Below are 17,618 nucleotides of genomic sequence, written 5' to 3'. Positions count from 1 at the left end.
TGTACATCTTGAAGGCCGGATCTGAGTCAACTCCCATGCTAATGCTGATTCCAGACCTTGTGCATGGCAGGTGACCAGTAAATATTTATTGAATATATGGATTTTAAACTCAATTTGGGTATCTTGCTCTCTCCCTATCCTTTAGCTACATGGTCCTCTCCACAACTTTTCATACATGAAGAGTGTGCAGTTTTCCTGGAGTGTGGTAGCGCCAGAACCCTAAATGGTTCATGAGAACCAGATGGGAAGCCCAGGTAGACTGGGACTCCACCGAGCATGCGCTTCTCCTGACAGGCTGACGAGCCTCGGGGCCCAGGTGCACTCCGCGACTGCCTGTGCTCTCACCTTGTCATCCGACTTGCCAGGTGCCACAGCTACACCAGCAACAACACTCTTCCCGCCAGCAGAAACTGTGTCCTGAGATTTAGTCTAAGGGTGGAGATAAAAAATTAACAGGACTAAGTCTCTTTGCATGACTGTTTTCAAGATTATGCATTTCAGATGTCACCCCCAAGCCAGGGTACCCTGGAGGACATCTTGGATGGGAATGGTCACTAGCTTCCACTGACTGTGATGCAACCCTGAGCACCAACAACATAAGGCGGGACTCGGGAGCTTACCGAGTCCGTGCAGGTGACACAAAGAGTGAAGTGGGCCAGGGGGGGACTGTGGTAAATTAGAGCATGTATACAGGTGGAAAGCTCCAGTCAGTTCTTGCCGTGTGAGCCCACTGTTGCCAGATGTTCAGATTTTTTGAGAGAAGCTAGACATTTTGATTTTATGTGAAATATTGTGACTTTAATTGTTGGTAGTTAATTATAAAGAATTTAAATAATACTGTGAGGCAAACAAAATACACTTGAACAAAGCACACAGGAGTGGCATTTAACTGGTGGGCCACAGACGACAATCTCTGCTATAAAGTACATTGTAAAGCAGGCCCAGTTCTGGCCTTGCGAGAGCTATCAGAGGAAAAGTTCCCCGCACATTTGTTTATTCTTCTAACAGCTGACCCCTAGCAGCTCTAGAAATATGGAAACTCTTTCCGATTTTTGGCTCTACAAGTTCATCTCTTCTAGAACAAGACCCTAAGAATTCTTGAAGACTTCCATGTAAACAGCAGTTCCCGAAGCCCAGGAGAGGGGTCCGGGAGGCAGCCTCCACCCCCACACTTCCTGTCGGTGAGGCATCACGACTGGGCACTGGTGGGCTGAAGGGGAAGGCTGGCTGGGACACCCCCGGGAACCATCCGCTGCTCTTCTCAGGCCTCTCGGGCCCACATTTCCACAAGGGTAATTTCAAAACCAGCCAAATGATAGCACCAAGTCGTTACAACACACGATACATTCAACACAGCTCTGCAGATTGACCTCCACATGTCAGTGGAGACGGAGGACCTGCGTCTTACTCCCTAGTTGTTAGTGTTTTCCTAGCTATTGATCTGATGTATTTACCTTTGGTTTTGTTGACTTCTCTGATGCTGGCTGCTCACTTGATCTGGAAGCCGCTTTTTCTTTATGAGCATGCTTGCTTCCTGTGTCTGATGCATGTTTGGGTAGGTTCTTTGGCTGAAAACACACACACCACACTGTTAACAAGATGGCAAATACAAATACTGTTCTCAATAGGGTAGAAAGTGTTCAAAACAGTTGTGTTTTAAGTAGTTTTGAATTGTGAAAATTCAGTGTGATATCAATGTGATAAAGTTTTACCTTAGATACAAAATTTGAAATAATGCAAACCCTTCCCCCCAAATTCAGCAAGAATCATTAGTAAATTGCAAATCCCTCTTTGGCCACATGGTGACGCCATTTTAGCCAAAACAACAGCAACAACAAAAAACCAAAACACCAGCCAACCTCATAGGACTTGTTTCTACAGCAATTTACATTTAAAATATTTTTCAATTGAAGTTGGTATTCAATATTATTTTATATGAGTTTCGGGTATACAGCATAGTGATTAGACTAATCATATAATTCAAATCATATAATTGAAAAAGTGATTCTCCCGGGGACCTAAGTCTTAAATGATGAAAGTTTAGTACTTTATCCCTCACACTCACAAAAGGTTTCACCTTATGATATCAAGTCCTAATGATGATCATTTACCTCTGTATGTTCCTTTGGCTTTATTTCTTGGGCTTTTTTCTCATGAACCACAGATGGCTGTCAATTTCAAAAGATAAAATCTCAATTACATTGCAGTTCATTGTTTTTATATTTCCTAACAGGCTCAAGAACAGAGTCCCCAGTTATTGGACCATCTGCCTCTCTTGAGAACGACCCAGTTAGCAGACACGTGCTGCCTGGTCAATGGCAATCCCACCAACAGACTCATAATGATAATTATCAGAAGACTAATGAAACATTTAGTTTTTCACCTAGAATGATTTTTCAGATAGGTAGGTATCTCTGAATTATGGACTGCTTTTCATAATTCATGCAGCTCTTTTGGTAACTGCAGGTCTATCCACAGAGATGTCAAGCGATCACTGTGACCACTGAGTTTATTGAATGGGAATCCTAGAAATTATTATTTTTTTAAATCTCCTTTCAGAGAAGATAAAGAAAACTGTATTTTCTTCCATTGAACGATTTACAGTCTTTTCTGTGTTACAGAAGAAAGCCGATTTCCAATTCTCTTGAGATTGGGCAGATAACCAAGAGCATTTAAATATAAAACAGAAGACAATCTCCACCTGGATGCTGACTTCTTCCCCTAGAGCAGACTATGAAATTACCATCCTCAGGGACACCAGGATGCCTTACACCAACCCAGATGAGCCTCCGTTCTCACCCAGAGGACCTCACCCTTAACTGCTCTTACAGCACTTCAGCCAGAAACATCTCTGTACTTTCCCACAGGAAACCTTGTGGTTTTATCTGAGTATCTGCTTAAGTGTGCTTGAAATAAATAAGGAGCAGCTCCCAACTGAAGAGAGACATTTGCCCTGGCTGCAGACACCCTGGGGTCCGTCACCATGTGGACAGAGACTGGCTGTCAGTCTAGACAGCCTTGATTTAAGAAAGCCAGGGAAGCTGTCTCCAAGGGAAGTCAGAGCTGTCTCCCGAGTAACTAGTGCTACCAACCAGGATAAGACTGTCAAGATTAAGCCAGCCTCTCAGGAAAAACTCTCATCTTTAAGTTATCCAGGTGCTGGGTTCAACAGACACAGTCATTCTGGAGAGTTCATCATTAAAGTAATTGGATACTCGTCACCCTTGTCCTCTCTCCTTTGCTCTTAGTGCTTATTTTTAAACAATATAAAAAATATACATTTGAACAAAATTCCTTCTGAAATATAGTTTTTATTTATAAAATAGCATACATTAATTTTAACAATATATCAATGTTATATTTATATATAGTCTATAAAATCATGTTCAAATTAATTAAATTAGCTGACAAAAATCCTTTTACCATTCAGTGCCACCAATGGAGGAACTTGGTTATTCATTATTATCGCAAAGAATCCAAATAACTCGCATTTGACTTACAACACTTACCTTAGTTGATTGTGACTTCTTTTCAGGTTCTGTTTTTACAGCCTAAATTCAGAAAAATAAAGAAGGAAAAATGGACAACATTTACAAAGTTTATCATAGATTTTCTTCAATGAAGGGAGCTGAAAAGATGACTTTGATATATTTATAAATGTAAATATTATGAGATAAGATTATTATACTTTGCTTAGAAGTACACTAATTAATAGTCTGCTTGAACTATTAGGTACCAATTTACATCTTACTTTTTTCTATGTGTATCAAAGGTATGTCAAGATGTATTGCCATGAACATTGCAGCTAATACATAAGTGAAATGAAAAAAACAAACAAACCTTCATCCTTCAGAGCCACACTAACAAGATCAATCTCTGTATGAGTGAAACTGCAGAAGTTTCAGCTGACAGTGTGAACCAATGGGAGGGTGACAGGACCATGGACACAGAAAGCAGTGACATTTATTTTTAGTGCCAGAATGTGGGCAATGAGTGATTAAGCCGACCAGAGAGTCTGTGACGGGTCGATTAAAGAAGAGTGTGAACTGCAGTTAGCACGTGCCAAGCAGCGAATGTGACCTCGAACAATGACCCACATCACCTGGTTTTTGTGTCTTTTCCTGCTAGGATGTGGTCCTTTCATCTTTTTGCTGACTGGAGTGCCTAATGTAAGAGCACAGCCTCAAGCATGGTTTCATTTATCTGACAGTCAGATCAGTACCATGTATAAACAGGGCTAAAATGTTTATATCAAAACCCATACATTGCATTTACTCTATGCAGATGGCTATAATTCCAAGAAATTGTGAGCACTTAAATTCTAATGTCTCAAGCAAAGATTTCAGTTTGGATTTACTCTTTTTGGTGATAGGAAATCTGTAAGTTTTCCATTACAAAATTAACTTCGGATCCTTTTCCTTCCTCCTCCTCTGTGTGAAGGCTGCTTGAACACAACTTCTTTCCACCTGTATTTCCAGTGTTTGGTTATGATCATGGAATAGTCACAGGTATGGTCAAAAGTTCTCTGAAATTTTGGCAACATAATCTTACAACAACTTTGTAAACAGTGGATTTGTATTGCACAATAATAATCTAGAGATTAATCTAACGTTCTAGGAATACTTCTGAAGCGCTGGCTGTGGTTTAAGATCGTTAATGGAGTATTCTACCCAACCAAACGTAACCTGCATCAAAACAGACAATTCCTTAAGAACACACATGCATTCTCAGTACAGGCAAGACATGGAAACAGGAATAAAACCGGATTCAACACTTGATGAACTCTTCAAAGTGAGAGATTAAAAATTAGGCCTAGTGCTTCCTGTCATTTATTTCCTTTTAACCTGTTTGGTGATATCAGCACAAAGTTTTATTTATTTATTTATTTTTAATTTTTTTTTTTTATCCTCACCCGAGGACACTTTTCTTTTTTGATATTTTGTTCAGATAGAGTGGGAGGGGGAGAGAGAGAGAGAAACATCGACGTGAAAGGGACACATCGAGTGGTTGCCACCCACACAACCCAACCAGGGCCGGGGACAAACTGCAACCGAGGTACGTGCCCTTAGCAGGAACCGAACCCGGGTCTCTCGGGACCGCAGGCCAATGCTCTAACCGCTGAGCCAAACCGGCCAGGGCCAAAGTTTTATTTTTTATTCTATTATCTGAAAAGGGTAAAGCCAAATAGCCTCTTAATTTATTGTGTCTTGTGCTTCAGTAATGAAGATACCCATGTTCTTCACATAATGGACTCTTGTTCTGGTGACATATATGGTTTGGGGAAGGAAACAAAGTTTATAGTCAAAGAAATATTTTAAAGAAATTTTAAATTTTGGATCCTTTCAAACTGGATCTTTGTTAATGAGTTTTCAAATGTGCTACTATGTTTTCCTGAGTTTATGCAAATGTAACTGTTTAGATGATTAACAAGGAAAATAAGCCAGCTGGTATTGTAGTGGTTTGAATCTATTAATAGCTTCTAATTTGGCAACCAAGATTTTGCATAGAAGAATGCTACAATACAATTAAGAATGTTCACTCAGAGATGCCAGCAGCTTATATGATAAAATGCACATTTTAATCAGTAGCCACTAACACATTTCCAAATTTATTTTTGGTGGTGGTGGTGGTGCCAAACAAAATAATGGTGACAATAATAACTAATGCTTATTGATCACTTATTAGTACGGGACTATTCTAAATTTCACATGTGCTAACTCAGTCCCAATAACAGTCCTGTGAGATAAGTATTATTATTTTTATTATCATCATCATCATCCCCTTTCATGGATGAGAAATCGAGGTACACAGAAGTTAAATAACTCCCGGAGGACACCCACGGAGTTCTCAATCAGCTCACTGTCTCTGGAACACCTGTCAGCTCCTCCTGGGCACCAGTGGAAGTCAAGATGTTCTTACCTAAGTTTCCTAGGACAGGCAATGTCCAGTACCCTTATGTGTTTGTTTCCTTACAAAGTCTTGTGAGATAGGTACTATTATCATTCTCCTCCAAATTGTACAGATGAGGAAACAAAGCAAAGGGAAGTTTTCCAACATCATAGCTGGTGTGGAACCAGGATTCCAAGTGAGGCCATCCGGCTCTGCTATTCAGACTGCATATCCCTGAGGTATCTCATCCTGATAAGCTGATTAGAAATAATCCAGTTCTGCCTCATACACAGCGGTGTGACTACCAATTCTAATGTGCCAGGGGCAAGAGAAAGAGAACTTAAGTCTAGACATACCGCCGCCCTTCAGAGCTAGACTGACCTTCATTTGAAAGGTAGAACATGACAAGGATTTGGTAAGGGTATTAACTTAAATTAACATCTTTTCTTGAAAAGCTCAAAATATTTGGAGAGATAATGCTCATCAAGTTTATAGAAATCTCTAGGAGGAGGCTAGTAAACATGTTGAGCCAAACTTCAGAAGCACACGGAGACGATTAATGAGAACAGTGACTAGGATCCACCGAGGAAAGAGAATTGAGACCAAAAGTGTTCCCGAGTCCGCCACTTCACCATGTCATCCTAGGTTAGTCCCTCCCTCTTAGCCCCTCCTTTCGCCTTCTGTCACCTCCAGGAACCTCACGTTCAATGCTTAGCAATGCTGAGGAGCTCATGGGGAACAGTTTGCTGACACTGGCCTTGGGAAGCAGGGCACTTGGAGTAAGCACTGGTCCTCCCGCTGAGTCCGGGACGAATCAGAATCAGGCAATGGGTCAAATGCAAACCAGTATGATGCAAAACAAATTCTGCATTTCTGGCTCTCCTTTCTATTCACTGTCTTAAATTTTCATGCCTCTAAGGTCAATGAGAATTGTCTTCTGGTAGATGTTTCTACTATAGTTTTTTTTTTTTTTTTTAATCCTCACCTGAGAATATTTTTCCATTTTTTGTTCAGATAGAGTGGGAGGGAGAGAGAGAAAAACATCGATGTGAAAGGGACACATCGAGTGGCTGCCACCCGCACGACCCAACCAGGGCCGGGGACAAACTGCAACCGAGGTACATGCCCTTAGCGGGAACCCAACCCGGGTCTCTCTGGATCACAGGCCGATGCTCTAACTGCTGAGCCAAACTGGCCAGGGCTCACTATAGCTTTAAGATTATTTTAAGACTGAGATCAGATTTTTATTTTTTAAGATTAAGCTTGGTATAAACAAATAGTGACTGCTCATAGATTATGAATCTCACTATGCATATTTTGTAAATAAGAAATTAATGTAAATGTAAAACATTAAATAACAATTTTATATTAAAAATAAATTTAAAAATTGAAGTAAATGCTAAATTTATTTTTTTATTTTATTTTATTTTTGGGTATGTGCCCCTAGCGGGAACTGAACCTGGGACTCTCTGGTCCGCAGGCCGACGCTCCAACTGCTGAGCCAAAGAAGCCAGGGCTGAATGCTAAATTTATAAAAGCTTAGATTCAAACAATGTGTTTCAAGATATCTGCAATGCCCTTTAAAAACAGTTCAAGATGAGGGCAGAGGATCCTGCAAAAGGACCAAATTATGGTGTAGTATTAAATTATGGTGCAGGATCCCACTGGGGCAGCAAAGACAAAAGACAGAAAGCAAAAGTAGGTCGGGGATTTTAAACAAAGGCAGCATAATAATAACAATGAGGGTGGGGTAGTTCTTAGAGGCACTAAAGAATATCGGCTTCATAAGAATTAGTTCAGAGCCTCTTGAAATGACTGCCTCTTTAAACCTCCACCCAAGAATATTCCCAGGAAATGGAGCTTGAGACATAGTCACTAAAGAAGAGGGTTTGGGGGGGGATTTATTTATTTTTTGTTTGTTTTAAATTTTTTTCTTTATTGATGTTAGAGAGAGAGAGGCAGGGAAAGAGAGAGAGAAACATCAATGAGAGAGAACATCGACTGGCGAGCCTCCTGCATTCCCCCCACTTGGGATTTGGTCCACAAACTGGGCATGTGCCCTGACCAGGAATCGAACCGGTGACCTCTTGGTGCATGAGTTGACGCTCAACCACTAAGACACAATGGCCGGGCTAGATGAGGGTTCAAGGCAGCTTTAGCCAACCCTTCAAACTAGGCTTACTCTATATGGCAATCCCACTGGAGGACAGCCTTTTATTTTTCTTCTGAAATCCCAAGAAATAGTCAGAATAAATCCCAAATACTACGGTGCCCCATGTGACCAAATTTCAGAAAGAAACTTCAGACAGCACCTGAAATAACCAGTGTGCTTCACTTTTATGTTCACTTAGTTCATTTCCTTTTCTTAGGCTTAGTTTTAAATGACTATAAAAATCAAACAATTTTAGTAAGAAGTTAATAATTCATATTCTTATTTAGATCCAGAGAAATGTACTTAGATTATATTACAAATAAAACACTCAAGTCTAGGACCAAAAAAATTCTGGGTGACCACTCTTTTCTAGATATTCAAAAATGATGTAGAAGTGCACAGAAGAGGTTTGAGGTGAATATTGAAAGGAAAGCTGAGTGTCCAACGACCCCCATACATTAGGAAGAACATGTTTACTTTTTTAACACAGGCGTCCTAGGACATACAACTCATTTGTCAACTATTAGTCTACATTTATTTTGCTTTACATTAATCAACTTAAGGGCATTCACCCAAGTTGACCCTGGAAGAAGACTCTTCATACCTTGGTTTCTGTGGGATTCATACTGGAAGACTTGCTAGTTGACGTGGTAGAAGTAGACACCTAGGAAGGAAAGAAATAGAAAGTGTGATTCCAGTTAATCTATGACTACATCCTCCAGCTCCTTTAACCATACTTGTTCTTACCTCTTTTTTTACCTCATCTAGAGTAAAACTCCCACAAAAGCACAATTGATTTTGCCCAGAGGGTAAAACCCTTTGTAACCAGATCAAATGGTTCAAAGTTTGAATGTGCTACTTACTAAATAATCTTGGGCAAGTTACTTAGATTTTCTGATCTCCAGTTTCCCCATTTCTCAATGTTTCTTCAACAGATAGCAACCTCCTTGTAAGTTTGTTACTGACTAATACATAAGGGCTCCGGAAATATGACTGTAGTTATTATTAGTTCTGTGACTTTGAGTCTCAGTTTCCCAAGTATATTAAATGGGGCCTATGACATCTATTTTGCAGGGTTGTATTTGAGATCAGGTGTGCACAATGTCTGGCACATGTAGGTGCTCATTAAATTGCTCGCACATTATTCATAATATATTTCTCAAGAGAGAGGGAACGGGCATAGCTCTAGGAAAGACTCGGGGAGGCTGGACTTGTCTCTGTGTCCTGTGAGGAAGAGAAAGTGGGGGACAGTGTTGCAGAGGGACTACTGCTCTATTATGTGTCTCCTCTAGCTCCTTCCTGGAAGACAAAAGGGGGTGACTGTCACTGAAACACCTTTCCTCCGACGCCAGCGGGGGGTGGAATCGGCCCTGCAATCTTGTCACCTAAGCAGTGGTATCTGCATGGGATGGAGCCCTACTCCGGTACTTAGCTTGCAACACACCGGTTAATATTAAATAGACAATGACTATCTCGGGGAGTTCCAACCCAGACTCATTAAACCTCCTTAACATTTGAGTCGTTGGTTTTAGAGCCCAGGGGTTCCATCTGGCACGAGCTGCCTCCTTAAGTAACCGGCTATCAGTACACAGCTGCTGCCCTGCCAGCAACACTTGGGCAGCAGTCTCTCATGCCTGGTCCTGAGCCACTTCAGAGGCTCAGGACGAGCCCATCCCTGCCAGTCCCTGCCTCACCCACCTCCACACACTACCACTCCCGGCGATGGTATGAACCCACTGCAACCCATGCCTGTGAACAAAATCACTTCCCCACAGACCTCACTGATACAGGGCATGTTAGTTGTATGTTAAATAACAATTTGCAGAAAAAAGCCCAAAGCTTAAAATATTGATTTTTCAACATAATCAATTTAACTCTTCTTGAGTACCCTTAAGCACCAAATGGGCATCCCCCCACTACTCCCCACCCACCCATACACCCCTAGTCCTATAGTAGGGCATGGAGTGGTCACTCCCCCATTCTCTTTGGGATAAAGAACTGGAAGATATACCAAGATACCCCCCCCCCATTGAATTAATGGACAAATATATGTATATTCACTTTTCCTTGAGAATATTTTTTTAATTTGTAAGGATTAACATCCCCTTATGCATATAATTCTGTCTCTCCACAACAGAATTGGTTGTACAAATTTCCACTAACTCAAGTTCCGCTTTGCTATACCCTGCCATTTCAATGAATTCCCTCAACCATACGAAAACCACCGAAGGCCAAGCTCTCCACCTGAAACGCTTTTTAAGCTGCAAATCCTCAAGTGAACATTAATTTATTTCATAAGCGTCCAAAGTTATTAAAACATTCCCCAAATCACTGGGGTTTCCAACCTGCCTCACTACTTTATTAAGCAATAGCTGGATGTAATTCTCTATTCCTAGAAAATAAAGACTTTCAAAGGTCCACCAAGAACAGTAAAATCCACAAGGAATCGCTGGAAATAAGCATGGAGGTGACATGGGAACTGAGCTGAAGGCCCGGGCCCGTCTGTTCTCCGCACAGATTCCCAGCCGGAAGCACTGGACATGTGGAGCTGAAACAGGCGAGCTACGTCACGCGGCCTGGAAACAAGGAAAACAATCCCTCCCCTCCCACTGCGAATCCATTCAACTCCAGCCAACTGCACTTTGTCCCATTTTTCTTCTGTTTGTAAAGACAAGGAACTTTCAATACTTGTTATCTCTCATGAGGGATTGAACATACTCTAATTCTAAATCTTCCGGACTGAATTTCTAATCATGGATGTGACTAACTTATCATTTTAAAGTTTTTTGAGTGCTAAGTCAGTTTCAGGCCCGCCTCAAATAATCTTGCTGCATTGCCAAGTTATGTAAAAGAGAGACTAAAATCGATACAAGAGAATAATCGCAGCTTAGAAAAAATTAATATTTAATTCAGTACTTATCCAATGTAGCATCTTATTTTCTGGCATTATTCAACACAATCTCTTTTCAGTGTGCTTACGTGCTACAGTAAGACGTCTGGACATGCACTGCAGGGAACGAGAGGATGAGGGGAAGATGGTATGCTCTTCAGACCCTCGGAGCATGGACACTGCTCTCCTTTCCCACATATATTTTGCAAAGGCCCCTCAGACGACAGCCTTGCAACTCTCTTACCCGTTCTGGCTGGATTACTCTTCCCACATGTCATTCTCAGGCAAGGTCTCCCTCTAAAGTAGGACCAGTGATGATGACTCCTGTTGCCCACTGATCACACAAAACCCCTTTCTCTGGCCTGGAAAGATCCAGGCTCCCATCCCAGCCTGTCTCCCAATTCCGAGCGGCTGCTCCAGGCAGCTGCCCACCCCTGTCTCAGAGCTCACCTCCCTCCCCTCTCCCTCGATGTTTTCACACAAGTGCCACCGGTCTCGGGATGCTTCTCTTCCCCAAATCCTATAGGCTCCTCCTTTCAGGTGTATCTCACTAGCTCCCAGCCCTGGCATCATAACTTCTGAGCCACTGCCATCAGTCCTAATGGGCATCCTCCTTCTCCAACCCCAGCTCACTCACTCACAGTGCCACATACAGGCAGGTCATCACACAATCCCGTCATGAATGTCCCCTCTGCCGGATGGGGTCCCTTTAAAAGAGCTGTCTGTTGGGTACACTAATCTGCTGACCAGCACTCTTGCAGCAGGTCTCTCTGTGGGGCTGCTCTTATTTACACAGGGTGTCCAGTGAGGCTTCACAAGAACAGATGCAAGACCCTCGTGCCATGCTGGCCGAGTGAAGTCGTGAGCTTGCACACAGGTCCTGGGAGTGGCCGCGCTGGGAGAGTTCAAGGCCCTTCGAAGGGGCAGGGTCCTAGGGGGCTTACTCATGCATCCTGCTGCCACCAAATCTGGTGGACAGAAGTCATTCCCTCAGCTCTTTACTGCTTTCTCTTCCACCTCAAAGAGTCCTCTCACTTGCTTGGTCCTCCAGAAGACTTTCAGTTTCTTTCTGGGCACTTCCATCTGGTTTAGGGGAATCCACACTCCCTCCCCTCCAGACCTGGCTGGCTCCTCTAGTCACTGGCTGGCTGGGTTCAGAGAGCACAGGCAGAGTGAGTCAGAACTGCTCCACCTCAGCCCAGACCTTGTTCCCCACCCTCCCGAGCCGCATGCCTGTGTCCTTCCGCCTGCAACACTAACCACCCTTCACACCGGCTCACCTGTGTTTGTGGAGGGTCACTAGGAAGCCCTGCGCATGCGCGTCCTCTCCTTGTCCACCTGATACTCTGTCAGCAGTTTCAGTCTGTGCTGCAGACCACCCGCCCCCCTCAGGAGCCACTGGCTCCCCCAGCCCTCTGCCCTGTTTCCTTCTGTGTTAATATTCGGCCACAAACTCCTCTCTCGTATCGTTGCTGTCTCAGAAAGTTTTCTCCCCATGACTATCCTTTATTAAGTGAACAATTCTCCATGACTTATTAACAGCCCTACTGTACCACCAGACTACATTCTTTTATCTTAAAGTGAGGAAGCCAAGAAAGACAGATGCGGCCCAAAGCCCTGCTCCAGCACTTACTAGTCCACATCGATTAACCTCCTGGAGCCTCATTCCTTAGCTCTAAACTGAGCAACACCGCCTCCCTCTGGAGTTGATGTAAGGGTCAGTGACGGCCTGCGGGGACACGGGCCCTGCACCACCGGGAGAGGGCGCGGTGCTAGTTCTCGCTTCATCACCGTGCCTGTCTTCATTCCTTTCGCCATCCCCACTCCTGGTCCAACCCTGTATCTCCCACACCTGGATTACATCAAGGCTCTTCGAATAGTTTCCATGTCTGGCTCTTTCCCAGCCCCACCCCAACACCCCTTCTCTAGCTCCCAATCCTTTCTGTCTATGGCTACCTGACTAATTTATCTGAAATAAATGTGGACCATGTTCCCACTCTGGTGAAATACCAAACTCTCTATGGTTCACCACTGTGTCCTAGATAAGGCCCGATGTCTTCTGCCTAATGGTAGACTCTCCACCACGTGACCTAATCTAGCTATCCCACTACTGCTCTCCACACTGCCCACACCACAGCTCCCCTGCAGCCCCCGGGGTGTCCTTCCTGTCTCACCGGCACCTCCTCAGGCAGCACAGCTCACTGGTGAAGAGTGTGAGAGGGGTCTGGACTCAAGACTGTCTTGTAGAATTCCAGCTGACAATGAATTCATGTGTAACCTCAAGCAAATGACTTAACCTCTGTGCCTCAGTGTCCTCATCTGTAAAATGGGTGTAGTAACAATTCTTACTTCATAGGGTTGTTTTAAGAAACAGTTAATATACCTGAGCCAATAACAGTGCTTGGCAAATGATACACACTAGGTAACAGCTAGTGTTACCTCCACCATCACCATCACCCCACCTTCCACCTCTGAGCCTTTAGCTCGGATTCTCTTCTCAAACCATGGATGTCTGTACTTCTCACTTGAACTCTTAATCGTATATGATGTGTTGGAGGGTTACTGAGCTCTTCTCTAAATGTGTGTCCTATCTTCTCAATGAAGCTACAAATTGATCAAGAGACAGGGGCCATTTCTGTACCCCATGGGGCACTACAGTGCTGAGTGTATCGTGGCAGAGAGGAGCTCAAAAATCCATTGATTCAAATTTTTGTTTCCATTTTCTAATCATCAATTAAAATGTCATTTAAACAAAGAATGACATATAGTTTTAATACCTTGTTTTTTAAAACGCTAGACTCAAGAATATAATTAATAAATTAGAATACTTAAGTTTCAGTCTGATGGCTTCTTAGCGGCCACGGGTCCACAACCAAGTCGATTAAACCTGTTAGGCATCGCGCCTCCCATGAGGGGAATAGCATGCAACCTTGTCATTGTGACAGTCTAATTAGATGCCACATACTTGGCAATATGGGAAAAATACAAAATAAGTATTAAAGATTTTCTAAATTAAAAAACTCTGACAAGTTGAGCCCTGGTCAGTTTGGCTCAGCAGTGAGAGTGTCAGCCCACGGACCAGAGAGTCCCCGGTTCGCTTCCCGCTAAGGGCACGTATCTTGGTTGCAGTTTCTCCCCAGCCCTGATTGGGGTCATGTGGATGGCAATCAGTTGATGTGTCTCTCTCATGTCGATGTTTATCTCTCTCTCTCCCTTCCCTCCTCTCTCCCTCCCGCTCTATCTGAAGATAAATGCAAAAATGTCCTCGGGTAAGGATTAAAAAAAAAACCTCTGACAAATCGATAACTGATTTTTTACATTTAAAACTAGCTGTGCTGGATGCACAAGAGAAAACAAATATTTGCTTCTGAACCATAATAAGATTCTTATTTAATAACACACCTCAAATAATGAGAGACAGAAAATCGTGAATATTTTTTTAAGTTCTTTCCTCATAGGAAGACAGACCTGAACTTGAACTCTGTGAGGACAGGAGCCATGCCTGTTTCAGCTGCTGCACAGACCCAGAGCCTGGCACACAGTAGTTCCTTAACAAGTGTTTGTTAAGTAAATGTATGAATTTGTGCACGAATAAACACAAAAGTATTATCTGATGGCTCAAAAGCAACATTATGAGTTTTACAATCATCAGAAATTTTGTTCAAAGCACAAGTCAGGAAACTGGTTAGGATAACCTCATTTAAATATCTAGTCACATCCTTATTGTTATCAACCTGGCAGTTGTACAACTTAAAAAATACAGCTGCACAAAACAATCGCTGGGCTGCCTCCGGTGAGACCCGGCGTGAACGCCAGGCGGCGGGTGGAGGGGGGCTTCTAGGCAAAGTGCTGCCCTTCTTCACAAGCACCACTAGGGACCCAGTGAGAGCAGGCTTGTTTTTCTATGTGTCCTGATGGCTTATTCACTTCAGGAAATAAGTACTCAGAGGTTCGGGTTTGTCTCTTGGTTGCCATGCTGTCACGCCTTGACATACATTCTTGTACTGCCTTTAATTATTAACGTGGCATGATAATGGTGCTTTTAAATAGACCTGCAATACAGTCACCTAACAAAGTATAGTATTTATCAAAACAAAAACATGATTCCGATGAAAGATAATGGGTCATCTATAAACAACGTTGAGCCCTCCCTTTGTGCAAGCAGATCTCAGGGCACCAACATCCACCTCAGCACGTACAAAACACGAGATAAGGTTGACTGTGATAGGATCTTAAGTACAATATGATGCTATGAGAGATCAGAAGAGGAAGACTATTTCCGAGATGCTGGCTTGGAAGACAGTCAGGATAGACTTCACAGAGGAGATGGGAACTCTTTATTAGGTATCTATATTGATTCTGTGATCAACAGAGAGGTGGGGACTGTAGAATCTTCCTTGTGCCAGGAACAGGTGCTTTACGTGTCTGATTTCAAGATGACTGTATAGAATCCTAGGAGGTAACCATTATTATCTGCATTTTATAAGTGAGAAAACTGAGGCTCAGAGAAGTTAGGTAACTTATTTAAGATCTCTTAATTAAGAAGTGGTGGAGCTTGGGTTTGAATACATGACAATAATGCTCATGAACTTTTTGCTGTAACAAGTTGACTTCCCTACTTTCAAAACCTAAAACAAACTATTTGGATTTTTTTTTTAAACAAAAGATGAAGGCTGTGATGTGTTTGTCATTCCAGATGCACTAGACCTAGAGATGGGAAAGGACCAAGAATACTAGTCCTGAGCACAGCCGGCTAGGTGAGGTAGAACACTGCAAAAGGGGGCGATCTGAGCATCATCTGGGGGACATGGAAGATGACTGTGTCTATCTCAGCCAAGTATGTGGTGCATTCATGAAATGTAGCATTGAAAGGGACACATAGGCAAGATAAAAATAGAGAGCCTACTCTCTGCGTTCTCTGGAAAGTGGAAAGCACATGAAGTTTTGGCCTCTGATGCAACATGTGGGCAAACCTCAAAATAAACACCCAAATGTTGCCTGGCAACAGGGACAATAGCCACAGCTGATCTGTGATCTCATTCCAAGCCAGAGAGGCTGCAGGACGTATGGCCACATGCTGTGGGCGTCTCGTTATGAGCTCTGACACTGGACCACCCTAAGTGCTTAGAAAAATCCACAGAAGCCATGAAATTGAACTTCCTGTACTATAAAGCAACTGCTTCATTTTCATTGCTTTGCCAACTCCAGTATTGCACTGCTGTGTTTTTTCTGGAATGATAATTATTTTCTGGGTAAGTTAAAGAGCAAGCGCCACAGCCTGAATTAGTCATCAAAGAGTAGAAAAGCAGTTTTTTTCCTGAAGTTATATTCCTACCTCTAAGGATCCTAGATGCTTTTTTAAAAAAATTTATTTATATTTATTTTTTTACTTTATTTTTACTGTTGACCCTATTACTGATGTCCCCAATCCCACCCCTGACTTTGCCCCCTCTACCCAGCCCCGCTTCTTGCTTTTCTTGATGCATGAGGTAATTTCAACTATGTTTGATGTTGGCTGCCCAACATAAAGCAAAGTAGAGACCCAGAAAAGAGAGCCTACTTTCCTCTTCTGGTGTTTCCCCTAGAAAACTCTGTCCAGCTAGGATTTCTTAAGCCTATGAGTCAGGCAATTTCAGCATAATAGATGCTACATAACGAATAATGAAAAATATGGCCCCTGAAAACTGTGTGACCTTTGAGTCTTAACCTCTCTGGAACAGTGTCCTCACCTGTAAACTGCCAGGCTGGAGAATTTTGGAGCTCTGCACCCCTCATGTTATATGTTGCAATTATGTGAAGCTTATTAAATAATGTTCCCAATGACACATGTTCAAACAGGAAACACGGGAGTTCAGCCTCTGGAGTCCCACAGACCTGGGGTCTAATTTTAGCTGTAACTTCAAGCAAGCTGCTTCACTCTTCCAAATTAGAGTTTGTATATGGGTTGCATGGGTATAAAATGATACCACCTCATAAGCTGGTAGTGAAGATTAAATGAGGGCGTGTTTCTAAAGTGCTTGGCTCAGTGCCTGGCACATGGTAAGTTAATAAACAGCAGTGATTTTGATTTTATGAATCCCAACAGCCTCAAAAGTGTTCCTCAGTATCCGAATGGAAGAAGAGTTCTGTGGTGACCACTGCTTTGGGAAGTTACACACTAATGTTGTTTATCTTTCTTAAAGAAAAAAGGGCAACATTATTTTGCATTAGAGCATTTTCTTTGGATTCAATTGCATGGCTTGTTTAGGTCCAGGTGCCAGTCAATATAAGAACAGGAATCTTGGTAGCAGCAAAGTTTTGTATAATCCTAAAAGATTACAGGCTCACCTAATGCATATATGCTTTTATTATTATTTTTTAATTCTCACCTGAGGACATGCTTAGAGAGAGGAAGAAAGAGAGAGAGAGAGAGAGAAAGAGAGAGAGATGTGAGAGAGACATTGATGTGAGAGAGAGTAATATTGATTGGATGCCTTCCGTAAGCTCCCCGACCAGGGATCAAACCTGAAACCCAGGTATTTGCCCTCACCAGGAATCAAACCGGCAACCTTTTGGAGCACGGGATGACAATCAACCAACTGGAGCCACCCCGGCCAGGCCACACATGGTTATTGATGATATGATTGCTGCATAAGAATAAAAGGTCCTGAGCTCTCCGAATCTCTGAGCGGCCTCAGAACCTTCCAG

The 17,618-nt window shown here is 42.7% G+C and overlaps 1 protein-coding gene across 4 annotated transcripts in view; it reads right to left on the bottom strand.

Moving 5' to 3' along the window:
* Positions 1-17,618, bottom strand: part of CAST (calpastatin) — a 118,177-nt gene that overhangs the window by 47,591 nt on the left and 52,968 nt on the right. For all 4 annotated transcript variants that reach the window (XM_036279854.1, XM_036279853.1, XM_036279855.1 and 1 more), the window contains 5 exons: positions 8,646-8,705; positions 3,510-3,551; positions 2,112-2,168; positions 1,455-1,568; positions 346-429 (listed from right to left, as the gene is read on the bottom strand). In XM_036279854.1, the coding sequence (XP_036135747.1) occupies positions 346-429; positions 1,455-1,568; positions 2,112-2,168; positions 3,510-3,551; positions 8,646-8,705 (357 nt within the window). The remainder of the gene's footprint in view (positions 1-345; positions 430-1,454; positions 1,569-2,111; positions 2,169-3,509; positions 3,552-8,645; positions 8,706-17,618) is intronic.

Source organism: Molossus molossus, unplaced genomic scaffold, assembly GCF_014108415.1.
Source record: "Molossus molossus isolate mMolMol1 unplaced genomic scaffold, mMolMol1.p scaffold_m16_p_3, whole genome shotgun sequence".
NCBI lineage: Eukaryota > Metazoa > Chordata > Mammalia > Chiroptera > Molossidae > Molossus > Molossus molossus.
The sequence above is the reverse complement of the archived record's forward strand: the minus strand, read 5'-3'. Positions and strand labels throughout refer to the sequence as shown.